General features: G+C 42.9%; 1 protein-coding gene across 2 annotated transcripts in view; it reads left to right on the top strand.

Moving 5' to 3' along the window:
- The first annotated feature begins 16,191 nt into the window (after nucleotides 1-16,191).
- The window catches only part of AKT1 (AKT serine/threonine kinase 1), a 76,781-nt gene continuing 65,504 nt past the window's right edge, over nucleotides 16,192-27,468 (top strand). The window contains exons 1-2 of one of the 2 annotated variants that reach the window (XM_058849166.1): nucleotides 16,192-16,330; nucleotides 22,768-22,944. In XM_058849166.1, coding sequence (XP_058705149.1) covers nucleotides 22,899-22,944 — 46 coding nt within the window. In that variant the 5' untranslated portion in view covers nucleotides 16,192-16,330; nucleotides 22,768-22,898. Of the gene's footprint in view, nucleotides 16,331-16,480; nucleotides 16,621-22,767; nucleotides 22,945-27,468 lie in introns of those variants that run through there. The other variant, XM_058849174.1, reaches the window with a different exon arrangement.

Raw genomic sequence — 27,468 nt, 5'->3', positions numbered from 1 at the left:
TGTTGTTTATGATCCCCAAAACCTTGCTCCTGGTACCAGAGATGAGAAACTTGGATGCACATTGAGAAAATCACTTGGTCTTATGCTAATCATGATCAAACTGTTGACACTGACATTGAGCAAACATACTGGGGTGTAATTACATTTCACACTGATCTATGAAATATTCATGTGATAATAATGAATACATACATGCAATCATACAATATCATCATCATAAACTGTGGTCAAATACCTATGATATTTGCAATGCTTATACCTTGTTCATATAAATAAATATTCATTAGAACTGAAACTAATTACTGCATGGTTGATGACAGCTGAGAATATTAAGCACCACTGAAATATGCCTTCAAAGGCAATGAAATGACATTCATTTTTAAGTTGGGTCAGTTTATTTGTCCAGCTATGATAATATTTTTTTCCAATGGAAAGAATAATGTTTATACTAATTGTCATGAGAATGTCTAAGCATTTTCTGTGACTAGTAATCAAATTAGGGAGCTGCAAGTGTCTGTAACTACAATGTTAGTCTATTTTCATATTTAAAATTGGCCTTTCCCACAGCTCATTCAAGTTTATGTTCTAGCCACATGTCCCACAGATAAATAAACAGATGCTCTATATAAAGAGTTAGATCATATTCTGAATGAGTGAGGAACATATGTCATCATTAAGGGAAGCTTCAGTGCCAATGCTGGCATTAAGGTAGAGGAAAGAAAACAAGGAAGAACTTGAAATAGAGCAACATAATCCCAAGGAAGTTGTCAAAACCAGAAGAGAGGTTATTTGTGCTAGAGTTGGCAAGAAAATATTGTTCGGCAGTTTTTACTGAAAAACAAAAGAATAGCTAGAGGAAATTTTGATTTTTAATTAAAAAACATCCTCTGTTGTTGGTAGTTCTGGCCTGAAATGAAAGAGTAGGGTTTTTTTACCTTAACGTGCCAAATCCCTATGTTTTGTTTGCACTGAACTTTTTGTGTGGTGTTTGAGGTGCCCAGTTTTCCAATGAAAACAAGAAAACAAGTAACACTGAAATTTCCCAAGAATATTTATATTTGTTGGAAATCTAATTTTTTTTTATCAAGTGAGAAATTTTCATGTAAGTTTTTTTTTACATGCTGCTGATGAAAGGAGGATATCCAGATATAGCTGATGATAGATCTTTGCTGTCTGAATGCAACCAGATGACATTGCTTTTATTGTTACTGTAGTGTTGTGTGCTTCATAAATAGAGACTGGAAAGACAGTTCATGCCCAAGAGATCATTGTAATCTAAATATAAGTCTAGAGGCTTTATTTATAAAATGTACAGAATCAGGGCTTTTTAATTGCATGCAGAAATATTGTTCAGAGAAAAGTACCATGCACACATATTAAGAATTTTAGTTCTGAAGTTTTGATTATATTGTAAGTGAAAACTCATGCTGTAAGTGGCAACAACAACAACGAAAAAGAGAAAAAGTTGTCTGCAAATGCCTTAAGGATTTATCTGCAATTCAATCATAGCAAATGAACAGAGGACTGACATAGAAAACCTGGAAAAGACCAAAGATCTCCCTGAAGAACCAAAAGAGGGAGGTGAAGTCTGTGATGGGCAGAGATCACTGATGCAATCAGAGGGTTTATGCAGGATATTGATCCAGGTGATGGTTGATTTCCCTAAATGACAGTCTTTCTAGGGTACATCCAAAGGTGTGGTGAATAATAATGCACAAAGCATTGGAAGGACAGAGCTGCTGCTACTCCAATTTTTATCACTGAATTCCTTTAAAAAGGGTTAATTTTTAGTAAGGAATTCACAAGAATTCGGGTGTCCAAGGGTGGCAAGGGAGAAACTGTCTAGAGGAAAAGGAAAGACCCAGTTCACTGCTATTAGCATGGGGGGATGAGGATGAGGAAACTGGGGCCAGGCTGAGGAGCCTCTGGCTGATGGTACATGGAGAGGAGGGATGTTCTGCATCTGCACATCGTGCACCACCTCCGGAGGAGGCTGCTGCATTTAGCAGCCACTTTTGGCTGCCAGTTGCATCGGTCAGTGGCAGCGTGTAAAGGTTTGGCAGTACACAGCCGGATCTGTGTGAGACTTGGCTGCCTGCAGAATCTTTTTATGCACTTAATTTGAGAAATGAGTACACGACAGAAATTTCTCATGGCCTGACAAGACAGAAAACATCCAGTGCTTTGTAAGCTGAAAACCTCCCATAAAGCCCCAGATCCAGGAAACACCCACCTGGCACTCTAGATTCGGAAAAGAAATTTTACCGGAGAGTTGTTGAAAGGCTGCTTGGAGCAGGATCATTCATACCAACAAGCTTTATGCTATTTCTTGATCATGGCTGTACAACTGCCCTTCTATCCAGGCCTCCAGCATTGCCACTAAATGAATCTAAACCAACCTGCCCCTGCCAAACGGTCCTGAACTCCTGAAAAGGAAGTGAGGGAAAGGGCAGGGTGGCCACTGTAATTGTCTGCTCACAATTGTTGTGGCCATCAGCACCTGCTCTGGCTCCCTTGGATGGGCCAGTCTTCTGAGGCTGACTGAAGAAGAGCAGAGCCATACGTTGGCAAACACAGTCGGCAGGCACTGGCAGGCAGGTGGCAATCAGGTGTGTTCCTGCCTTGCTCCAGCTTTTTCATTTATGTGACCGTTTGGGGGAAACATCTGGCAAAACATCTGACTGACACATATCCAGCTACAGAAAGCTGATAAAAACCAAAGCAGCCATCAGGGATAACAAAATGCATGTCTGTGCATCTTAAGCCTCCTTCTCTCAGCCACCAAATGTGAGCGAGGAGTAACTCAGCTGAGATCAGTAAGGACAGGCTAAGGATGATACAAGTTTTAAATGTTTAAAATGTTAAATGTTAAAATGTTCCTGCCTGATGAGGCAGTCCTTTAACCAAGCCATCCAAATTTTCCCACTTGCACCATCACTGATTTTGTGTAGGACCTGGGACAGTAATTTTTCTTTCCCTCAGCTTCTCTCTCTAAATGAAGGAATCAAAAGGCTGCTTTGGTCACACAGGTTGCTATCTGCCTGTGCATTCTAGAAGAGTTAAACGTAATTACAGCCTTTCTGGCTCCATTGATGATTGTACATAACTTCTGGTGAACATCGAACAACCAAAGGTAAAACATGATCAGGAGCTGGCAAGTGAAACACTTCCAGTTCAGCCTGACTGTGTAAAGCATGTTTTCAGGACAAATGATGAGCCACAGCAACAGCTTCCCAGCAACCATGGTGGATTCTCCATGCAGAGTATTTACAGCCTGCCTAGCTTTTTTTTTTCTGACATTAAAGATAGAGGATCTAGAGGACTAGAAATGTGTTCTAACATTTAGCTTTCCTGTATCCAACAGCTGTTGTCCTCACTACTTTAAATTAAAGACAATACTATGATGTGAGGGAAGCCCAGGTCTCCGTGGAGCTCAGATGCACAATGCAGCCACCACGAGCGAACAAGCCACCTCATGTCAGCTGAGATGTGGTAACTCTGTGGGTGCTTGCTCCTACAAGCAATAACAATAGCTCCCTAGAGCAACTGTAGTGTTTTTCCCCACAAGCAAGGGCTATTCCACTGCCTTATGGGAGGGAAAGTGGGCCCATGGTTACAACAATCACCCCACTTGGCTGAGCTGACAAACAGTAGCTTGTGAGATGGCAGGATTGAGACCTTTCCAGAGATGTGGTCATTATTCAGACATCTTTAAAGTGGATTGTGGCTGTGCAGTGGAAAAGTTCAAACAGGAAGCCTGCAATCTTCTTTCTCCCTGTGTCTACTTGAAGTTCTACAGCTTCACAAGGAATTACTGCTGCTGCCATCCAAAGTAAATGCTTAAAATACTTTCTGCTGTTGGAATACGCCAGAACAGCCCTCCTCCCACATCCAGCCCCCATATGGAACGATCTAAATGCAAAAGAAATGACTAAAAGGGTGATTTTGGAAATAATTAGGTCAATTAGAATGTAACAAGGAGAGTGGTCTAGACATAGAGAGTATTTAAATTAGCAACAAACTGCTCCATTTGGGTTCTTCAGTTCAATCAGCTATTTAATCATCAATTCATCTATGTGAATTCCTAGCAAATTAGGGAATTTGCTAATTTAATGTACCCTCAAGGTGGTGACTAAATTATGTATCAATGTCACTGATGCCTGCTCTGTCTAAAGCATGAGAAACACAGTCAAGCTCTTTAGAGCAGGGCTTTGGTGTCACATACTCTCCAGGGATCACACAAACTGATGTGTTTTAGAAAGGTCTGTAAGGTTAAAAAAGAGACTTTGGTTCTGCATTAGCCAATCTGAATTTTGTTCAATGTTTCCTTGCTCAAACCTGAAGCCCAAGCACAAAGCTGCTAATAAATGAGAGGGAGCTGAAATAAATTTGTTCCTCAGCATGTCCTGTACTCTAAAGTGGCAGGTGGCCATTTTTGAAGCCAAAGGTAATAAACAATAATCACTTTTATAACTGATACAGTATAAGCAGATCTAAAAGTGGAAGATGATATAGGAAACCATAGCATCCTCTTACATGATATGTTAAGAAACTAGTCCTGTGGCATGTACAGCATGTCTCCCAGGCAATATAAAGTGCCATCAGTCTCTCCTAGTGGAGCTAACCCTTACCTGGGTGAACCTGGCCCCTGTAGAAGCCACACAAGAGTTATCCATCACTCAGGTCACTCCTCTAATTGTAACTGACACATTAAAAAAAATCTGTTCTGACTCTATAATTGATGCCCTGCCAGAAGCCAAAGTGTCCCTCCTCTGGGGCTCAGATGTGATCATCTCACATCCTTCCTCAGGACTGACACAGACTTTGGTGAGACTGAAATCAAGCTCTGAAGAAAACAAATTCATGGTGTGTCTCTGAAAGGGACCTTTGCAGAAAACATGGGTGGGAAGGAAATGAAAGATGAGAAAGTTGGGTGGAAAGGAAAACAAAACTGGAATTTTTGAAAAATTTAATTTTGTGCTGCACAACCTGCATGTTTTACCCTCTTTGCCATCCTCTTTCATTTAGACTCAGCAATCTGAGGAAGCCCCCACTGTGTAGTCAATAACAGACTGTGGATTCAATCCTGGGTCCTGCCTAGAGCAAAATGGATGTTATTATTTGTCACACAGCAGCTCTGCTTAAACACCCTGTAGAAAAGGGCGTGCTCCTGTCTGGTGAGGGCAGGCTGACAGCCTCAGAGATCCTTTCTGGATGGAGTGGTACCTCTACAGGTAAGAGGCAGCATCATTCCAGCACGAGGTGCTCTTTGTCAGACACTGTCATCTGCAGGGGTTCCTGAGAGGTTACATGGTGATGGGAAAACAGGCCGAACGTCACAGGGTTCAGATATTTCTTGAGTGGTATTCAAATGCCTGGAGATAGAGGGATGGGTGCAGCCTTGGCAAGATCTTAAAAGCAAGATAAGGAGAAAGGAATAATTAGGCATCTGACTGGAGATGAAATTCACATCTCTCCTCAGGATTGGTGAACAGCTTTGGCTAAAATAAGATGCAATTTGAATCTCTGCCAGTTGCCTGTATTAAACTGAACCCTTCTTTTATTTTCTTTTTTTTTTTTTTTTTTTCTTTTTTCTCCTTAAGATCAGAGATTGCTTTGTTCAATGTTGGAGCATGTCAGAAATACTTCTGTGATCCTTGGAAGTCTAAGTGGGGGCAGTGGAGAAGAAGGAGTTGCCATATTGCTGCATCTGGCACCTGGTGCAACCAAGTGAATGCTGCCTCCAGGTCTGGGATTCAGCAAGGATTTTGAGAAATTACAGAAGCTGCATAGATATAGTTACCCACTTTGCTACCTCTCTTTGCCTGTTTTTAGGACATTTGTCTTGGTTAAATATAAACTCCAAAGAGAGGGACCCTCTGCTCATGCTGGGACTGGCTGTTTTCAGAGAAGTTCGCCCTTCAGCGCAGGAGCTTGCACAGAGATCAGCTTCCTTCCATAGCTATTTGCTGGCTTTAAAAGGACTTTCACCCTTCCCAGATGGGCCTGAGATGGAATGGAACTGACCTCCCCAGGTCCTTGGGATTCTGAAAGCTTGCAGGCACCATCACTGAAGCCCAGAGCAGAGCCAGAAGAGGCATTTCAAGAAAAATACCCTTTGACTTCAGCAGAAAGTGAGATTATTCGTGCAATAAATGATTACAGAAAGTATAGACTAATGTGGCTAGATCTGAAATGAAAATAAAGACAAATATAGCATTCCTTTACAGTGCCTGATTGAAGAATTTGGTCACATGGCAGGAAAGAAGGTCACTGAAGAGAGCTCTTTTAACAGAAGCTCATTCGTATTTTAAACTGGTCACATGCCTTTTCATTTGTGTCTTCTCTGATGTGAGTCCCCTCTTCCTTCATCTTTATTTACACCAATCTGTTTCCAGGATTTGCTTTGAATTGCAAGCAGAATTTTCTCTATCAGCCAGTTTCAAGGAGCAGCAGAGGCATCCCCTCAACGCCTGCTTGCCCTGTGTCCGAGAGGAATCACTTCTCCTAACGAAAGAGCATCATGGCAATTGTTTTGACATGATGCATTTCATGCTGACTGGTCAAGATCAATTTTAGAAACAAACTGTAGCATGCAAGTGTTTCTACTCTTCCATTTCTCTCTGCAGTCAGGCTCACATCAAACACATTCCATGTCACATCGCGGACCAGAAGGAAAGGTTTGAGGCTAAAACAGTGAGGCTCACAGCTAACACTATCAGAAGTGTTTCATAGCAATGGCACTATGGCAAAACACAGATTTCTATCAGAGAAACATATATCATGCTCAGGAGGACAGCAGTGTTTGTAAAAGCATGCAGTACATGATGAGGAGAATTTCACCACGCACAGCATGGAGATGTGTCGGCGGCTACAAAGCAAGAGATTTAATTCATACCTGCGAATAATTTGATCTTCAATTTTCCTCCACATTACTTTCTACACCCAAACAGCTTGTACAAGATATCAACGGGCAGAAATTGTCGAGGAGTTATGGCTTTTTAAGATCTGACTTTCTCAGCTGTTGCAAACGCAAGAGCAGAATGCTGATTAGCCCTAAGATGACATGCATAAAAAAAAGGACCCCAGGAATATAATAATTCAAGGCTACTTAAAATGGAATGTGTTTTTGTAAACACCACACAAATAGTGATTTGGAGAATCTGAGCCCCCAGCTGAAAGCCAGGCTGAATGCATTTCCTGGGAATATGCAGTTTGTACCTCGACTCGGTAAGATTACAACGAGCATTTTTGACTATTGCCAACTATACATTTGAGCTGTGTGGGTCAGCATGGTGACTCAGCAATCAAAGTTACTTCATCCTGCTGCAGAGGACTGCAGTTTGGTTTCCAGCACCAATTTAGGATTTCCAGGGGGAGCAGGAGATGAGTCAGGGAATTAGAGCAACCTTGCATTACTTAACTAGTGCTTGTGGCTTGATCAATGGCACTGGGAAGGCTCTGCTGTAGGGAACCCCTGCAACAGTGTCGCAGTGTGCTCACTGCTACAGAGCGCTGTGGAGGCTGCCAGTGCACTCAGAAATGGGGGGGAATAGAGAAGACAAAAAATATACATACCGTCAGCAAATAATGTGAAAAATTACTGTAGCATCACATGGCAGGTATTATTTACCTTACTGTGCGTGAACTGATGCATACCGTATCCCATCTGCGACTGCAGGCAGACACAAAACTTAATATTGCATGGCTAAAAAATACTGCTATTTTCTAGGTATAGCCAATCCCTGGTAACTGGAATATACACAAACGGCACAACATTCCTTAGAGCAGGAGTGTATCCTCGCTGGTCACCTGCAACATTGGACAGGTAATTAACAAATGCCTGGATAAAATGAGCAAGGTCTTGTTTATCAATCAACATTCTATTAATTAGCTCACATGTCAATTTTAATTGAAGTGATTTGTATTAATAATGGTCGTCTGTGCAAGTTGTGTGGCATACCAGCAGGGAGCTATGCTTGCTCCTGAGCTTAAATTTTGGCAAATATTTCAGCCTAGGAAATACCTTCACAGTTTCAGAACACTAATTTTTGAGAGCTAAATAGCTGTGTAACTGATGGCTATTTATTAATAGAACCTTTACATGGGAAACCATCACCTGATAACTACATCTGAAGTGAAAACAGAATAACAGTGTTATGTAAGAAACTCTCTAGCTGAATCCATGTCATTAAAAAGCTCCAATGACACACATAAGGGGGTAACATTATTTGCAAATTATAATAATGGCTTCCCACATCTGTTCTCATGAAGAGGGAAAGCTGTGTGGCTGCTGGTATTTTATTTAAGGTTTGAATCCATCCATAGTGCTTTACATTTTGCAAAAAAACCACAAAACTATTACTCTTCTTCATTTTACCTTTTCTTATTTTGTTAAAGGCAATGCAGTAGCTCAGGTTACTCGGAGGTTGTCATCCCAGGATCAGGTCAAGCCTCTTTTGGAACTGAATTATCCCAGGTGTGCTTTCAATTTAAAAATGACTCTATGAGGACAAATATTAGGACAATCGCAGCTGCTTCTGTGCTACTGCACATGATTGTTATTTTATCATTTATAGGCTTGCCAGAGCTCCCTGGTGCTGTGTGCTGTCCTCACACTTCACAAGAGGCAATGTCTGCCCCAAGAAACTTATAATCAAAAACCGCAGAATGGGCTGGGAGAAGGGAATTAATCAGTGATTGACTTTCTCTGCATTAAATACAGGAGTGTCTGAGGTATGGAGATTCAATGACTTGGCTAGGTTATGCAGGGAGTCTATAAAAGAATTGGGAATTGAAAGTAGCCCTCTTCCATCTAAATCCAGACATGTTGAGTCATCAGTCAATAACAAGACTGATTTCCATGGCACTAGTGTTTGGAGGCTTTAATCAGGTTTCATGTCCTATTATGCTGGGTACTGTGTAAATATAGAATAACAGATACTCTCTGCAGGCATGTCCTTAAACAGATCCCTGCTGATTTCAGTGGAACTCTACACGTCCAGAAGGATATCCTGGGGTAGATCTGATTTTCTAAATAGGGATGGGGCACAGTAGGTGAGAGTAAAACCTGCAGGATTTATGGGGAACATAGCATTATAGGTAATGGGTAGCAACTTCTTTGATCCCTGTTTTATTTTGGAAGAGGGTAAATGAACGAGGGAAAATCATAAACTTTTTCGGTGATAGTCTGGTACCCATATGCTTTGAAGTATCTCAGTAGTGGTGTTTTACTGAAATGTAAAGTTTTTCAGCCCAAGAATAAATAAAAAACACGTAATGTTGGCAAAGCTCTTCTTCAGTTTTTAACACAGTCTTTAGCTAGCTTTAAAGGTGGGACTGTGAAAGGTAGATGGAAAATAAAGATGCTATAATGGGAGAGCTGTGAGCACGTTTGGAGGACATCTGCTAAGATGTTATCGGTGGCAAAGAAGCCCTGCCCATTCGGTGACATCATTCCCTACAACTGCCAGCCTGTCCTGGCAGGCTCCGGGGCCGCAGCGGGAACGCTGTGTGAGCGCCAGGCTGGATGCGGCACAGGAACACAGTGGGCTTCATTCCCTCCGGGCTGGCAGGGAATAAATGGCTGAGGAGCAGTCGCTCCTCCAGCTGAATGCAGATGACAAGGCTGAGGGCACTGAAGACCGCAATGCCAGTCAACAGATTGATTTCTTTCACGTTTGCCTTTATTATTTTAAAAATCAGAATGTTAGAGGAGCACCAAGAAGCTCCTGCAGCGATGGTGCTCGGCACTGGACATGGACGTGTGGAGAGGTGGGTTCTGTCCCACACAGCCCTGAGGGATAGTCCTGTCCCAACTTACACAGGCTTCTCTTGGATCCAGCTAATGCATGAGCCCTTCTATTCCAGGCTGGGATGGGAAGCTCAGCAGACAGGCAATGTCTGATGACTCGAGGTCCAAGAAAACTGATGCAATGTGCCAAGTATATGGGTGGGGTGGGCAACCAAATAGGTAAATGTTACATCAGCACGTGTGCAGGGGTTTTGAGCTTGAATTTTGCAGTGCATGTGTCTCATTCTTATTCCTAATATCTTCTTAAACTTCTCCCTAATATCCACTTAAGTTCTGGTTTCAATGCCTTACTCTCTACTAGCATGCTTGAGTCAGGACTGTGTTGTTGAGGCAGATCACATCAATTTATTGCAGTTAGGTTTGTATCACAGACCAGTCTGGGAGTGCATGAACTGAGCACCCTTCCAGTGAACCTAAAGCAGTGTGATCTTCCAGAGCAGTTGACATGAACTCTGGCCATCACTGGGTAGTCCATGGGATCCCATTAAAGCTAGCCTGAAGCACCCCCACTTCCCTGAAACACCTTTGATTTGGAGATGGGGTCCTCAATATCCACAGAATCACTCCAGAAAATCACTCCTCCAGGGCCACTACTGCTCCCACAGACCAAGTGCATTGCAGCTTTTTGCTCTCAGGGAATTTCAAACTGAGGGCATAGGAAGAGGGTTTGGGCTTGGAGAGGAGCCCAGCCCCCTCAGAGCAGCATGGACCTCATGGAACTCACTCTGGCCACAGAGCGCAGCAGCCACAAGCTTATCTGCAGAAACAGCTAACAAAACCAGTATAGAACTAGCCAAAGACTAGAAAATGCATTCAAAACTTTTGTCACAACAAGACATCTGGCAGAAAAGGTTCTCTCAGTGATTTCACTGAAGGCAAGTAGTAGTATAAGCTTAGACATCAAAGAAACACAGGAGAGACATGCTCAAACAACAACAACAAAAAATAATATATAAATTATTACTGCACCTCTCCTTTCACAGGACTGCTTCTTGTTTTACAAATAAAGCAGAATCTGAATATAGATGAAGATATCAGTAAGCACAATTTTATGGCTGCAGTAGCCAGAGTGTCAGACCAGAATGATGCTGAAACGATCACTTCTGCCCTTAATTTTCCAAACTATATAATTTTGAGCAGGTGATTCAAAGCATAGTCGATTGTTGTGTGCATGCAGATGCCATTAAAAACACACTGAAGAAATTACAAGCAATCCCCTCTCTTCTAGCATTATTATGCAAATAATAAAAACACTTGCCAGTCCACTGGGTAAATGTCATATGTATAAACACTTTAAAGGGTATGGGAAGTCCCTGTCACCATAATGTTTAAAAACCTTAAAAACTTGATTGCAGCTCTTGCTCTTTAGAAAACTGCAAATGTCATGAGCAAGACTGAGCTGCTCTGTGCTGGCTGTCACCTGGAGACCTATGTGGCCAGAATCTGTACTCTAAGAACCCACTGCTGTGCCTGTGTCCTCATCCAGCAGCGTGGCTGATGCTCCTTTCACAGAGATCTGCATGTGGGGATCTGCAGGGGTAATCAACCACTGAAACAGCCCCCAAGTTTATATGCCCATACCATGCTAAGTTCCGTAATTTTAAGTGAAGAATATAATCAGCACTGGGTGTGTGAGGGTTGGGAATGCAACAGGAACCTGAAAGTTTTTACTTTTCCTTTAGTATGTGTCTATAATGTCAGTATTTCAGTCTCAGAGGATTTGCCTATCTGACTATAGTTAAAATTGTGATGTTCTCTCACACAGATCATCAGAGTTTAGCTTTTTCAGGTTTCTTTCCTGATCTAAGAATTCATGACGTGTCACTTTACAAGGAAGGGGGAAAAGCAGTGGTTTGAAGCAGACTTCAGTCCCTTCAGATCAAAGCCCATGTCTTCTGACGTGCGTCTACAGCGCCTAACGGTGCCTAGTCCAGACTGAGACTCGTGGTTATTATTGTAACAACAAAAGCAACTCTGCTGGGGTATGGCACAGAACTGATATGTCTGCTATTTTTGTATGTTTTATTTAGTGCATTTTCTATGCAAACCAATTTGGTTCCTGTTTATGTATCAAACTCCCCACAGCATGTTTGCCCCTTGTCATGGCTATCATTATTCCTGGTGCAGAGGACTGTAGTGCTCTCCCTTTGGAATTAACAGCATTGGCACCCTGCTGTTCCAAGGCTGTCTAGTTTTAGGATCCCAGGAACAAAAGCAGGAGACCAAAGCTAGGTCTCCTGTCCAGGAGTCCTTCTAGCAAGCCATGAGGAAGAGCAGCAAGGCCTCATTCAGTGCTGCTCTCCAGCAACATTACCAGTTCAGCTGACAGTGGTTTTGTAAGAAATTCACCAGAAAAGTACAAACGAACCATACATCTAGTCTCAAGATGAATTTCTAAAAAGCAAATGCACAATGTTTCAGCATGATTATATTTATTACTTTTTCCAGAGAGCCTGCTATTGTTTTGCTATGGAGAAATACACCTTCAAACATTGGATTAGTTCAGTTTTAGAAGCACCACTATGTTTATTATATTTGGTGCTGTGAAAAGCACTTCTAACTTCTATTTTTATTGAGTTAGATTTTTCTCTGAGAACAAAACTGAGTTGTTTGTTTAAAAGCTATTAATGCCTAGACTGAAACACCAGCTTTGTAATTCTAATAAGATGCCATATAATTTTTTCCTCTGAGTATGTCTGAGCACAGCCCACCTTTTACAAAGGGAGGAACAAATTCACTGTTGGCCCACAGTGAATGAGGTGCTGTCATTACTTTAAATCATGGAACTGAGCTTGTTCCACTGGGGGTTAACTCAGAAATTCCACTTCATCTTACCATGCTAGTCTTTCTTCTTATACCTGACTGGATAATTTTATCCAAAGCGTCATAATTTAAACATTTAGAAATAACTTTTTTAAGTGACACTGAATTAATTGTTACCTATACATGTGTTAAAAATGGATGGGAACAGGAGTGCCTGCTCTTCTGGCGTGGTATCAATACACTGTCTGGAAATCATCCATTCTTTGCCACTAACTCCCACATTCAATATTTTCGGGTAATGTAATACCAAGGCTCAGTTGATGCACCTTATCCTGAAGCACTTAATAAACTGGAGTTAACAGATGTGAAATCTGAGGAAGCGCTCAGGGAAATCTAGGGACTTCCCTGAAAATTAGGGTTTATAGACTATAATCCCACTGATGATAGCTGAGTGATAAAACCCACATTGTTTGTATTTATAACAATTCTTGAGTGATTTCATTGTTCCCAAAGAAAAAAAAAAAGCTGCTTTTGTGCATTGTTGATACAAAGTCACTCTTGTTGTTGCAGACCAGGCACTTCCTACTTTACCTGGGTATTTTTATCCACAGTACTTCACTGTGTTTGAAAGATAAGCCCTTACTCCAGACTCTGAATCACACTTCCCCTTCAGATTTGGGGAATGTCAGATCCAGATCAGGATCCAAACTTTCTAGTTTGGGCCTGTCTTTCATCATGGTAAATCAACAGTCGGCAAATCTAAACAATATGTTCATGTTGAAATCTGGAGGGGTTTTTTTAATTGTACTTCCTTTCTAGCAAACAACGGACGTTTATTTTCTTCTCTTCAGGACAGAAAACTGTTTACTCTATGATCTTATTTTTTAAACTGCTGCTTCATTTGCAGGGGGAAGTCCTAATGACCTTGCACACCATGCGGCCTGGGAGCTTATCAATCAGGAGAGGGCTTGTCAGGAAGGTGAGAAAGCTCTCCTGAAACCAGATCTATTACCAGAGATCCCCCTGCCTGGACAGAAGTGTCTCATAGCCAGTGAACTCCTATACTTACATGCACTCTTCACTTCTAGATGTAACTACAGTCTGAAGGCTCAAAATTAGTTAATAAATTAATTTTTTCCTTGTTCTTGTTAAATAAAATACATGTCATCTAAGCTGCCTGCAAGTTTTGCACACTGATGATGAATTTGATTTTAAATATATCTTTAAGGACTACCTACATTTTAATACCACTAAGTATTTTGAAGGTAATGCATGGTAGGTCAAAATGTGATCACAAACCCAGATTTTTCCTTCCCTTATCTTTATATCTTAGTTCTCACAGCCATTCCATTCTGCCCTGGGTAACTGGGCCAGTACCATGGGGCCTGCTTACTCTGCTGAAGTGCCTGAATGGTACATTTTTAAAGCTGTGCTGAAATACGCTCCAGTAAACCTAAAGGTGACACACAGAAAACCCCACACTGGTGTAGCTGCTTTGCCAGCAGGAACTTCTCTGTACATTGGTGGGAAAGGAGGCATTACTCTTTCATCACCCTCCATGAAGAAGAGTGAAGCATTTTCTCCTCTGCCTCATCATTGGCTCTTCTAGCACACTGGTGTACCCAAAATCCAGGAATCCATTTGACACTCAGGAGCCCTGATGACAGATATGATCAGTCAGACCTAGCTGATCAAAGCAGAAGAAGAAAATGAATTTCAGTAAACGTTTGCAATCATCAAAATGGTGTGGTGAAAAAGCCTTTTATTATATCCAATAGGTTTGTAAAGGCAGAGCTGTATTCCCTAGCTTTACTGCTGTAAATGTGTTTTATGCACTTTTATGTTGCCAACAGCGCAAAGCTGTGGGAAGATGTACTGTTTCCTAAATTCCAGCCAGCTTCCAATTGCAGAAATGTGATCATCAGTGATCGTATGTTTCTGAAAAAATCCAATCAGTTCTTACAACCCAGTTAACGTTTATGGCACTGTCAATTTGAGAATAAGCAAAATCCCTTAATGACTGAAGAAGACAAATTTTGATAGTAGAAGGGTGAAGGAACATTAATCTGTCATAGGTGTTTCCACAACTTTGTTTTGTAGAGCAGAATGGCTCTCAAAAACCTTACCAAAAATACTGCCATGCTGTAAGCAATAGTTGAAGCAATTTGTGATGTTTTGAGCCATTCCTGCTGTGAGAGCAGGATGGCCTCAAGTGCAACATCCAGAATCACTACCCTGGGCCCTCCACTGGCAGTTCCTTGATGCAGCCTGTCCAATGTGGAAAAGGATATTGGAGCATCCTCCAAGGTACAGTGGTATCTTATTATTTAATCATCTGGTATTTTCATGTGGAGTGTAAGGACAAGAAAGCTCTGAGGGCAGAGAAGCAGGACTGGCACTCCATGCTTTTGGGAGGGCCTGCTGGAAGTACCCAAAGAGGTTTAAAGGAGCCTGGCACTTCCTAGAGTCTTAAATGCTGGGGCTGCCTGGGCCTCTCACCTATATAGGATTGGCTCCCTCTTTTTTGGGGTTGCCCTTTGTCCAGGGAAGGGCAACTAATCTGGTGAAGGGTCTGGAGAACAAGTCTTACAAGGAACAGCTGAAGGAGCTGAGGGTGTTTAGCCTGGAAAGAAGGAGGGGGACCTTATCATTCTTTAGAACTCCCTGAAAGGAGGGTGTAGCCAGGTGGAGCTCAGTCTCTCTTCCCAGGAAATCAGTAACAGGACCAGGGAACACAATCTTATGCTGCACCAGGAAAGGTTTAGGTTGGACATTAGCAAGAAATTCTTCACAGGAAGGGTGTTTTGACATTGGAATGGGCTGCCCATTTCAGTGGCAGGTGGTGGAGTCACTGTGCCTGGAGCCGTTTAAGGAAAAACTGGATATGGCACTTAGTGCCGCGGTCTAGTTGATATGGTCGTGTTCGGTCATAGGTTGGTCTCGATGACCTGTCTTTTCCAACCTAATTGATTCTGTGATTCTGTGAAATTGTCCATGCCCCAGGCAGCCGGTTCACAGGCCGAGTCAGGAGAGGCCACATCCCTCCCGGGGCACAGCGTCCCCAGCGCTCGGGTCCAGGGCCGGGACGCTGTGCCAGGGGAAGGGGGAACACCGGGACGCCCGGGGCCAGGAAACGCCGCCCCCGGGGCCTGGGGCCGGGCCGGCGGGTGGGCGGAGGAGGCCGGGCCGGCGGGCGCTGCTCCGCCGCGCTGTGGGAGCTCGGAGGGTGGCGAGGCCACGAAGCCCGTCCGGGGAGCGGCGCGGAGCGGGGCGGCCCCTCGGCACGGGCGGGAAGCGGCGGCGGGACCCGGCGGCCGCTCCGCGGAGGGTGTGAGCGAGCGCCGCGGAGACGCGTGCGGGACAAGCCCGGCCCGGGCGGCGGGAGCGCGGCCCGAGGGTGCGGGGGGAGGCGGCGGCGCAGCGAGGCGAGGGGCGGCCTCGCAGGGCGGAGCGGCGGGGAAGGCGAGCCGGCAGCCGGAGCGGGCGTGCGAACCCCACGGGCCGAGCGCCTGCGAGAGGGGGAGGAGGAGCCGCCCCGCCGCCCGGGGATGGTGAGGAGGAGGCGGCGGCTGCCGGGAGCCCAGTGAGGCCTTCGCTCGGCGCCCGCCGCAGAGCCCGCCCGCCTCGCCGGCCGCCCCCTTCCCCCGCTCGCTCGCTGGCTCGCTCCCCCCTTCCCTCCCCTTCCCCTGATTCCTTCCCCGGCTCCCTTCCCCTGCCGCCGCCGCCGCCTCCTCCTCCCCGGGCTCCAGCCATGTAAGTGACCCGCTCCCCGGCTGGGAAGGGCTGGGGGAAGGAAGCGCCGGGGCCGGGGCCTGCTCGGCGCGGCCGCATTGTGCGGGGCCGGGAGGGAAAGGAAGGGACGGGAAAGGGGGCGGCCGCTCTTTTTTCGCCTTCCCCGGGCGTGGGCTTCTCCGCCGGCCTCCGGGCACGGCCGGGCGGGGTGGGGGGCGAAGAGGCCCGGGCTGCAGGCGGCCCCGGCCGGGCCGTCCGTCCTGCCGGCGGGCCCGGAGCGGACAGGAAGCTGTTGGCTCCCCGGGGATGCGGTGGGTGAGAGGGCGGCGGGGCGGGGGTCTCCCCTCAGGCCTGCCCCCGCCCCGGCCCCTGCGCGAGCATCCCCCGGGGAAACGGCGGTGTGGGCGGCGGGGGGGTGGTTTGTGATATTTCTGAAACAGCGGCGAGCAAAGTAGCCGAGGGCCCCCCATTTTCCCACCTCCCCCGCCCCCATTTTCTCCTCTTGTCTTCTGCGGCCGCGTTGTTCAGCCCAGCTCCGCTTTGCGGACCACTGAGTGTTTGCCGACGGGGGTGTGATTCTCTCCGTGGGCATTTGGCGTGTGTAGGTGGCTGTGCAGCGTTTATGGACTTGATTTTTTTTTTTTTTTTTTCTTAGTCGTGTTTTGCAGAGGTGTAGGGAGCTGTCTGCAGATGCACTCCCCCCACTCCCCCAGGTGAAATTCTGCAGTTGCCGAAATGTTCTTAGAGACTTGTAGGACTTGTGTCTGTTTCTTTGTAAAACGCATAATCAAGTATATAAACGTTCTGGTACTTTTAGTATATTTTACTGACAGGACGCTACTGATGCAGATACAGCTTACACGTTATCGGTGGTGTGGTGTGTGTCCCTCCCGCCCAGGCCACCCCTGTGGGAAATATTTAGCTGTTTTGCTTTGTTTTCCTACCACCTCTATCATGTAAGAAGCAAATCCATGATTTGTGCTTGTTTGTTTTATTTATACCACAGGAGGGATGTACGTTTCAAAATACAGTTATAAAAGGGAGTTAGTAACACTTAATGCTGAAGAATATTTGTTTGCAGGTAAATAAATTTGACATACTGCGTGACTAGTAATTACTTTCATGTGGTAGTTAGTTTCATGGTGACAGCCACAACATTTGTCTAAGCAGATTTAAAGACTGTGGAGCTACCTTTGATTTTTTTTTTTTTAAATAGTAGGGTTTGTGTTGTGTGGGGTGTTTATAGAACTGTTTTTGGTGTGCAGCAGTGGTAAATCAAATTTAAAAATTGATCGGGTGTCCACAAGTCACTTACAACTCCAGAATTCACTTACAGTCTTATAAAAATGTCCTGTAAGTGATTACATTAACAATTAAATAGTTTCACAATTGTCTTGATTTCTTTGGGGACAGAGCAAAATTTCTGTTACAAATACTTTAAAATAGAATTTGATTAAATATATCTTGGGTTGGTACCGAAGCTCCAAGCAGCAGAGTTCCTATATTATATGAACATAAGCTGTAAAAGGACTCGTTCTTGTTTGGGAACATAAAGAAGATTTTGTCTGGGCTGCAGAGTGGGTTATGAAGAAGTCACTTTGCTGCCATTGCTCAGTTTTGAAATCGGTAGCTTAGTTTGTCCTATCAAACTTGTTGTGTTTGCAGCATGGACAGTTGGATGTTGTAACTGTGGCCCCTCACCTGAACAGCATTAACCTCCTGTCTAGGTTAATAACCTAACCCTCTGCAAAGGCAGGAGAGTGCAAATATTTCAAATTACAGTTTTGTAAACCTAGATTAGGCCAACAGATTAAATAAATAAATATAGATGTGACTGTAGAGATTTTTTGTTTTCCAGTTACTATTTTCCCCATAACTTAGTATCTGAGAATCCTTTGTGAACCTTCTGATAGCTGCACTTGCTGCCATGAAATTCCAGTTTAGATGTGGTGTCATTGGACACACAGCACATAGTAGCAAATACTGGTGACCACACCTAAGTCATGGCCCACAATGCCTTCTTGTAAGGAAAGCTAAAATGGTGGAACAACCTGGTCCTTCTAAGCTTCCTTGAAAGCTGTCTGCCCAGATTTGGTAACTGGGTCATGGTGTGAAGCTGCTGTAGGCTCAGAGGGCCTTGAGCACATTGGAATCACTGCTGCTCCCACGAAACACCCAGGGCAGGGTTTGCGTAATGCAGGAGATGTACTCCACTGGTCAAAGCCTGGTGGGAACATCTATCTGTACGCTCCACTTGAAACGTTGGCTGGAGCCCAACTTTGTTGTGTCTGTGCTGTTAGGTGCAGTTGGCTGTCAGCTGGGAGCTTGCACTGGGAAGAGAATGTAGGTTGCTCCTGGCATCCCATGTAACGGGCCCAAACACACCGCCCTGGCTCAGTCCAGTTCCTGTGTACCTCATCTGCTCTCATGACACTGTCATGTGGCCACAGTAGGCAAACCTGGGCAGCTGGATCCTGTTTTGCCTGGTCCTGCTGCTGTGCATTATGAGAACATGTAAGGATGTGCAGCACGTTTGGGCTTAGGGTGTCCTGGGAGAATCAGCAATGTGCCACACCAGGGCAGTGGGCATTGGTAACTGCTGGTGTGACAGGGCAAAGTGTTAGCCCAGGGGAATGCTTTTTTGTAATCTGCTTTCTGATCTGGGCTAATGAGTGCAGCCCAGACACATTCTCACATGCTAGGACTGAGGCTGGTGGGCCAGACCCTCTCTTTAGGCCCTTGCTTTCTCTCCCTCATGAAGATGAGGTGATTACCATAGGTGCTCCTGCATCCCATAAGCTTAAGCTTCAGCATTACGGAAGACTTTCTTTTCTTCTGGACGTGCTGTAGGATGTGAGTGGAAGCAAATACAAAACTTTGCATTGGAAAGGGGACAGGAAGTACAGATTAATATTTCTACTTTCTTAGAGAAAGAAAGGTGAGGATAATATATAGAAGAGAGCGAGAGAAGGAGTTCTAACATGATGCTCCCAAAAACTGAAAAGATGGTTCTGCTCCACCTTCTTTTGGTTGGTTGGTTTGACTGACTCCTTAAAGAGGTTTTCACTGCTGCAATGCCTAGGGAAGTGAGTTATCCCATTATTTATAAAGAAGTTAATAACCTTTAAGGAATTATTATGTACGCAAAACCGGTGTCACCATGATACAATGCTGATGTCATACCATTCATGATTTACAGCACTTCAGCTGCATGAGGACTATTTCAGTGTTAAAAAAAGTATTACAGAAATGAGTATTGAAAAACAAGCAAAGAGAAGACTAAGAGAAAGACCAAGTTGTTCAGCTTTTGACAGTATTCAGTCCTGTGCAGACACAGACTGGAGCAGCCAGGTCATACTTACCTCAGATGCCCTCTCTTCACTGGGAACCATTCCTAGATGGCCATAAATGAGGACTGTAATCGTTACTTTTTCTTTTTTTTTTTCCCCTCTAAGGATTTTATGGAAAAGGAACTTTTTCTGTTTTACACATCTTCAGCAGTACATTGACCTATAGTTAACTTGCTCTTCTATTCCGAGAAATTACTCTTGCTTGCTGCCACCGTCTTCAATAATGTCTCTTACTAAAATAGATGTATTAGGCACAGCTTGAATGTGTGTTTTAAAATACACTAGATAGAACAGGTTTGCTGCTGTTGGAGCTATGTCTATGGGCATCGTATTAGACAGTGAGAAGGGATCCTCAGCTCTTCAAATTGCAAATTAAAAATAGCTTAAGTTTCTCCATGTGAAGTAAGTGCTCTGACATGGCTGACTGAAAGACTGAGGTGGGACCTGTGCTGCAGGTTGGTGTCAGGAAGTGTTTAATGTTTTTCCACTTTGTTGTGCCATGGCTTCTTTACAAAACCCTCCACCCCCTTCACCACCCCTCTCCCCTGAAAGGAGGTGGGCAGGTAAAGACACGTCCCTGAGAACACAGCTGCAATAGCAAGTGGGAAATGTTTCTTGGGTAGAAATGGTGGAGAAAAGGCAGTCCAAGCTGTTTGGACACCACAGAGAGTAGAAAAAGTAGTCTCTCTGAACTTTCTGTTTCTTTGTTGATCTGCTTTTTTAGGCTCTGTTGTCATTCAGATTTGGTTTATTAAATGACAGTTTAGCTGATGACAAGCAGGAAGCTGCCAAGTGGTAATCCTGGCAAGTGTTAACACAGGAAAACCTGGAGTAAGTTAGTGTCAGATTGGAGAATTCTAGTCCTTCATGTTTTTTTATGTTTTTAGTAATAGTATTGCCCTTTCTGCAGCCTAGTTTGTCTGGTAGCTTCCTTTTTTATGTATGGTTGTTGGAAAGGATATTGATTGCTCACTGCCTCTAAATGGCCGAATTGAGGGTGCAGGGGTAGGATTGCACAGTCCCTGCACCCTCTATGACACAAAGTTAGAAGCGTTAACTTTCACACCTGGGTGTTGCATTTCCATACTCAAGCTGTGATAATATTGGGGGTTTTGTTCAACACTTTGCAAGTTTCTCAAGCCTCTAAGTGAGGTCTGGTCTCCTCTTGATATCAGCAAGCAAGTCTAGCTTGCATGGCTATTGTGCATTGTGCATGGCCATTTTGAAATGAAGCCTGCTATGTTTGTCAGGTTCTATCCTAATTGCTCTGGAGCTTAAAGAGTTTGTTCCAAGGTATCTCTGGCAGCTGTGGATTACTGGTCTTTATTCTGCAGCATATGGTGTTCTCATATTTATTTATGAAATTAGGAATTCTTACATGTCACTTGTTCCAATGTAGTTTTTTGTGTGTCTTCCCTCCCTCAGGCAAACATCTGTTTTGTGGAGTTGATAATTCTAACTAGTGAGATCGGCAGATTTGTAATTTGGAAAAAAATCCCAAACTCACCTTGTTTCTGAAGAGAACTTCAACGTAAACTGTTAACTGGAAAAGCTGAGGAGCAGTGGCAAGCAGTGTAGGTTCATAGGCAGAGTGTCAGGGGAGTGACCTCCTTTCTTCGTCCATTTCTGCTGGCAGTGATGGAACTCGTTCAAATTTGAGCTTTGTGCTTTGAACGCCTGTTTCAGATCACTCTGATGTGGTACAAAGCCCTCTGCCCCTGCTGGGGTTTCAGTTCTAGGTTGGATTAATTTTGACCACCTGTTTTCTTCCATCCAGTGTTGTGTCTTAGTGAGTTATGGGGAATTAGTTGCTTTTTAATCTAATTTCTGATGGATGGCTATCACCTGCATGCTCAGAGATAGGTGATACACATGTTCCAAATGCATGCAGAGATGGTATATATTTGTCAGGTGGGAATGGGATGTCTCTGTGGTGAGAAACTTCAGTAAAAGCCAGGTCTTTGGTGGCAGTTTACAAATGCTGCTGGGTTTTGTTTTATTAAACTTGTAGGTTACTGCTGGGAATTTGTCACCAATTAGATTTTTTGATCACTCAAGTAATACCAAATTGGCAGCATGGACACTTCAGAGAGCACAGAAAAATTAAAGAAAAACCGGGAATATTTGTACCCCAAGCAGAAAAATAATCAGATTCAATTTAGAAAAATAATAAAAGCTAATGCATTTGGGAAGAGATTACATTCAGTGAGGGAGAGAAATGCACAGAATGTTTCTGTGGTAGTCAACCATGAGCAAGACATGTTTTCAATAAGAAAGGGTAATCTTGAGCTATTTAGAGATGGACTTTGTCTCATAAAGCAGAGGGGTACAAATCCCAAGTTGTTCTTGAGTATATTTCATTGTGAGAATGACAGCAGCAAACTGCAGTGCGTTTAAGGAAGAGCAATAAAATTGATCATGGTGCTATAAGGGCTGATTTGGGATAAAAGTGTGGTACATTAGCTTATCTATGGTTGTTTGTATACCTCTAGGAAAAGTGAAAGCTAGAAATACCAAAGGTAGGAAGATGCTTTTTGGGAAGTCAAGGAGATCTGACTGGAATTAAGGGGATGATGCTGAAGGTTGGAAAATCTGAAGCGGGATACGAATATTTACTGTCAGAGGTTTATCTCTAAGATATGCTCTTTGCTGGTTAACAGACTATTATCAGGCTGTAAAGAAACCTTCCAGGAGATGTTCTAGAGTTCTTCTATACAAGGAGACATTGAAACTGATCTTTGTGATATTTCAGAATTTTTTTATTGTTGCAAAGTGTGAGGTGGTGTTGCAGAGATGGCAGTCTGCTAGGTAAGGTCTTGAATCCACTTGTAATTCAGATAGCACCTGGTAGAGTTGTGAGTCTGCCCATGACCACCAGCCTACTCAGTGAAGAAGCATGACTTTAGCAAGCCTATATTTTGGCACCTCCACCTGCCAAGATAAATTCTTGTGGAGAGCTAAACCCTTTTTTAAGATAAATAATAATAATAGAACAGAAAAATCCCAAACCAATAATGCAGCAATGAAAACTGCTCCGTATTGTATCCCTTGCTGTACATCTGCGACGTGCTTTGAGCTGATGGTGTACTCTTCTTTTGATCCTTTTAGAAATAGCTGGGAAGGAGGAAAACGGAGGAAAATCCCTTGTCCCTTTTGTGGAGCCTTCTGCTGGAGTTCAAGAATTTCAGCAGAGTCATCTTCTGCCATAAACTGGTTTTTCAAGAGACATTCCTGCCATTATGAATGAAGTAGCGATAGTGAAGGAAGGCTGGCTTCACAAACGAGGTAAGTGACTCTTCCCTTCTGGATGGTAAATTGACTCCATCTCTCTCTAATCTGGTCTTTAGCAGCATGTCCTCAAATAATCCATTATTTTCCTGTTCATCCTAGTGGGAAACAGCACATAGGGAGTGTGCCTGACTTTTTTTCAGGCTTTAGAAAATGCATGTATAAGATAAGATTTTCTTGTGTGTGTGTACATGTGTTCACCAAAAATTGGTTTCAGCTGTTTTGAGAATGATGATAAAGGTAGCAAGTGAAGAAATGCTACTTAGACTGCTAGAGGTTAAACTGTAGTAAATAATTTTGGTTTGTATGTAGGTCTGTAGCCTTCCTTTCTGTGCTAGAAGGGAGAATTAAGATGAATATTTTTGAACAGTGAAAAATATGCCTGTATTTTTGAGCAATGCTATGCTCTTGCAGAGACGTGCTAGAAAATGTGCTATTCTTTTGTGTCTGAACTGCTCTGGGTACAGTGTCCTGGACAGGACGAATAGCCTTGAGTCTGTGCTCTCTGTGCATTTTGGTTGTACCACCAATGACATTTGATTTTTATGAAAAGTCTTTATTCTTGACAGAGTGGCAAAACTGAAAAGACAGTCATATGTATCATTAGGCTTTTGCCTCCTTACATGTTTTCTTCCCAAAACAGTGGGTTGTTCTTTTCTGGGGAGGTGTTCATTTTCAAGTACCACAGCATTGATCCTATAAGGTATTTGACTTACCTGTTTCTTTGTGTTCTACTGTTGTTTCTTGGAAAGGAGCGAACAGTGTTAGGTACTTTCCATGATAATTGTCATTTTTTTGGACCAGAAACAGAATCTGTGTTCCAGCAGCAGGGAAGCTTACATGGTTCTGCAGACTCAGGATTTTTCTAAAGGGTTTGCAGCAACTTGCCTGAAGGTGCAAAGGTGTAGCATAATTATTTATGGAAGAAATTTGAAATGTGTTATCATAACCTTGGTAAAGGCTGGTGGTTCTTTTGCAACAATAAGAAATTTCTAGGAATTTAGAAAACATGTTGATAATGTGTATTTTAAAAGGGTGAAAGCGTGTATTTCTAACAATTGGATATGCAATGTAGTTTAGCAGATTGATGCTTGCTGTACTAATGTTTTGTTCAAGTTTTTTAGGGGGATGTGTGTTTTTTTTTTTATTTTGTTCTGGTTTGTTTCAGTTGGAAATACCTTTGCACTCATTATCTTAAATAGCTCATTCAGTAATTCTGGTGTACCCAGGCTGCTTTGTTCTGACAAAGTATTTGAGAACTACTCTGTGTTTGGATTAAATAGAAGAAAGAAACATGGAATTATACTTCCCATTCCCATTTATGAATCTAGAAACTCTTCAAATCAGAGATTTTTTTTTTAGTTTTAAACAGTGTTCTCAGATTGAAGGTTTTTAATCATCTGTTGTTGCAATTCTTCCTGCACTTACTTGTAATTTTACAAAAAAAATCTGTTATTTTGAGGAGCACTGCACAAAAATCTGAGGGAAAAACATTTATTTCAAACAGTATCGAAAAGACATTGTCAGGATGATTCAGAGGCACATGTCTGAACCTTCTAAACAATCATGTTTTATTTCAGGTTTGTGTGTATTTACTTTTGGGATCTGAATTTTTGTTTCTAGGATTACAAAAAAGCTACTTTCAAGTAAGGAGACCTCTGGAGGAGGTCTTAGTAAAAGATGCCCAGATCTCCTGATCTGATTTTTTTTTTTGCTGTTTTAAAGTTGCCTTAGAGAAACAGATTAATATCTCTGATGGTTTGCTGATAATATTATGATGAGATTATATGCTGAACACATTCCCATTTTCAAAATGTTACTCTGCATGTTCCGCATATTTGGTGCTGCAAATTTGTGCCCAAACTCCTAAACTGTTAAACATAACTTGGCATTTCTTGAATGCTGGGTTTCCTAATCTTTTTAACCTGTTCCCCAATGCCTTTTTGCCCTCTTGGTATGTGCAGTGACACCTTTTTTGTTCCACTCCATTGACTTTGCAACTGTTAATTCGGTGTTGTCCTTGTGAGGAGATTTTTAGAAAGCAATACTCTATCTTCTCTTCAGCCTGCTGGTGTTAGCCCTGGGAAAATCTTGGTTTTTGTTGCTGTTCAGGGATAAGTTGACAAATTCAGTTCATTTGGCTCTGTCTTTGTTGGGGAGTAGCTTATCCACTCCGTGCGTGTGTGTTTTGTTAAGATTTTTTTTTTTTTATTTTTTAATAATCTACATTTATTGCCAGACACTATCAGTTTGCTAGCTCTGCTAGATCAAGTGCTTCAACCACAGGATGTTTCCAAAACTGATGTCTGATACGGTGAGCTTCTGAAGTCAAGGCATAAACAATAATTAGTGCAGGGAGGGACTGCTAAAAGGGGGATTTCAGATATAAGAAACGTACATAGTTTGTCCTTTAGATCACTTAGAAAACCAAAGGGTGCACTGCATCTATTCTTTAAAGTTCCTAAGGCTTTCTTCATGCAAATACTTTAGGTAGTGACTGGCCAAAATCCAGATTGGGCAGTAATGCTCTCTCAGCCTAATGTTCCCCATAGCTTTGGTTGGATTTGGTGTGTCTATTAGTTCCTGTCCTGAGCAGTTGAACAGCATGGCTGCATGCAGTTAAACAGTTGCTGCATCTCACCCCAGCAGTGGCTTAATTTTGGTGGTTTTAATGATTTGTGTATGTATAAATCAGGCTGCAAAGTGCTCTGGAGCCCTTCTGGATGGCAGGTGTAAGTAAGCATAAAGCCATCATTAGCAGGAGCAGGTGTTTCAGCCTGGCAGGGATGTAGCAGGGCTTTCTAGAACTGTGGAGTTGTTTTCTTCTGTCAGCATGCTTTACGTTTATGTTTTTGTTTCCAAGATTAAAAATACAAATGGAGAAATGAAATTAAACATTGCTGCCTGACCGAGAGCTCTTGGCAGTTCTCTAAGTCAGTCACTAAAGGAAACTCTACTTCCAGTAGTGCAGATGTTTGTTTGTGCAGGGGCCAGTCATGTCCATGACATGTCTAACCTCAACCAGGCAGAACTAGAAGAATTCATGAATGAACTTTCCCCTCCCCATCCCTTTCCCCATTGGCAGTCCTCAGTGCTCTTACTCAAATCCCAGCAAAGATAGATTTATGTGACTGCTCTTTGTGTGACTGCATGGCTGGACTATTCCAACACAGGTGGAATAGGAGGTGTGAAGGAGCTCAGGCTTGGTGCACTGTGTGTGTGCATCCAGGGTGTGCAGGCCCTGCTTGGATAACACTGAAGGTTCTGTTTAGTGGGAAAGGATGGGGGAAATGGTTCGACGCAGAGGTGCTATAATTGTGATTGAATATGAGGGGAGAAGGAGAAAATTATCTGCCCAAATTGCTGCTTGTTGGGCTCCAAGATTATAGGTTTTCTGAATGTATGTCATGAGGATCCTTAATTTTGGTTGTGTGTGGGGAACTTTTTGGAGAACAGAGGTGTGCTCAAGTGTATTTTACTTGCTTTACTGATACATTTTAAAGATCTCATTGGATTTCTTGCATCTTTCTGCTCTGGTCCCTGTTTATAAAGGTCCTTCTATTGTTTCCAGTCTTCATCCTGTTTTTTCTTTTTTTTTTTAAGTCTTTCTGCATGGCTAACAAAGAGGGGATTGTGCATTTTGATACTCTGTCATCTCTGTCCTCCCTAGTATGTCCGGTTTTCTTATTAGGGCATAAACTTGTATGAAAAAGAGGAGTCTTTTGGAGGCAGAGAAAGAGGGGGAGGGAAAAATATTCACTGACATTTGAAAAAGGAAGTAGAAAAATCTCCACTTCTCAGTCTGAGAAATCTGAAGCAATTGTAATGAGCTGGAGAGACCTGTGTATTCATCCATTAATATTTGGCAGGAAATGCAGAGCTATTTTTTTTAAATTAGTATACTAACATCACATAGTAATTTTAACCATGAAAACCTTAACATGTCCTCCAAATGCCAATTTTTATGGACTTCAGGCAGGTAAAACTATTTGTCTGATGGAGTCTCTGGTTTACAAGCTGATCAAAACTAACAGAGGCCTTTAAATGAGAAATAGTACATAAGATACCTACTCCACTTCTGTATATAATATTTTTTTTATTATTTTGGTTAAAGAATTATTTCTGTAATGAATGGAGCAATAGAGATGACCTGATAAATAACAAGTGGCCCGTTGTGGTTCATCTTGCTATAGCTTCATTGCATAAAATGGATGCAAGATCCACGTGTAAAATACAAACCAGGAGTAAAATGCTGATTGTTGCTCTTTTAACTTTCTCTAGCGGAATAGCACAGATGGTGAACTTTAGCTTTGTTATTTTGAGCAGAGGTTCATACTTTCAGTATTCTGATAGTGTGAATCAAAAGAGGATTTTAGAAGGTATGACCAGATCCATTTTTAAGCCAGGGAGTCTCTGGTGTTGCTGTTTTTCTTCACCTCTTCTTTCTTCTCTCTTTTATGTTCTCACCATGTTCCCTACCTCTTTTTATGTATGTGTGTGTGCGTGTATTTTATTTTGGGG

Source organism: Poecile atricapillus, chromosome 1, assembly GCF_030490865.1.
Source record: "Poecile atricapillus isolate bPoeAtr1 chromosome 1, bPoeAtr1.hap1, whole genome shotgun sequence".
Taxonomy (NCBI): Eukaryota; Metazoa; Chordata; class Aves; order Passeriformes; family Paridae; genus Poecile; species Poecile atricapillus.
Note: the sequence above shows the minus strand (reverse complement) of the source record. Positions and strands in the feature narration are given on the sequence as shown.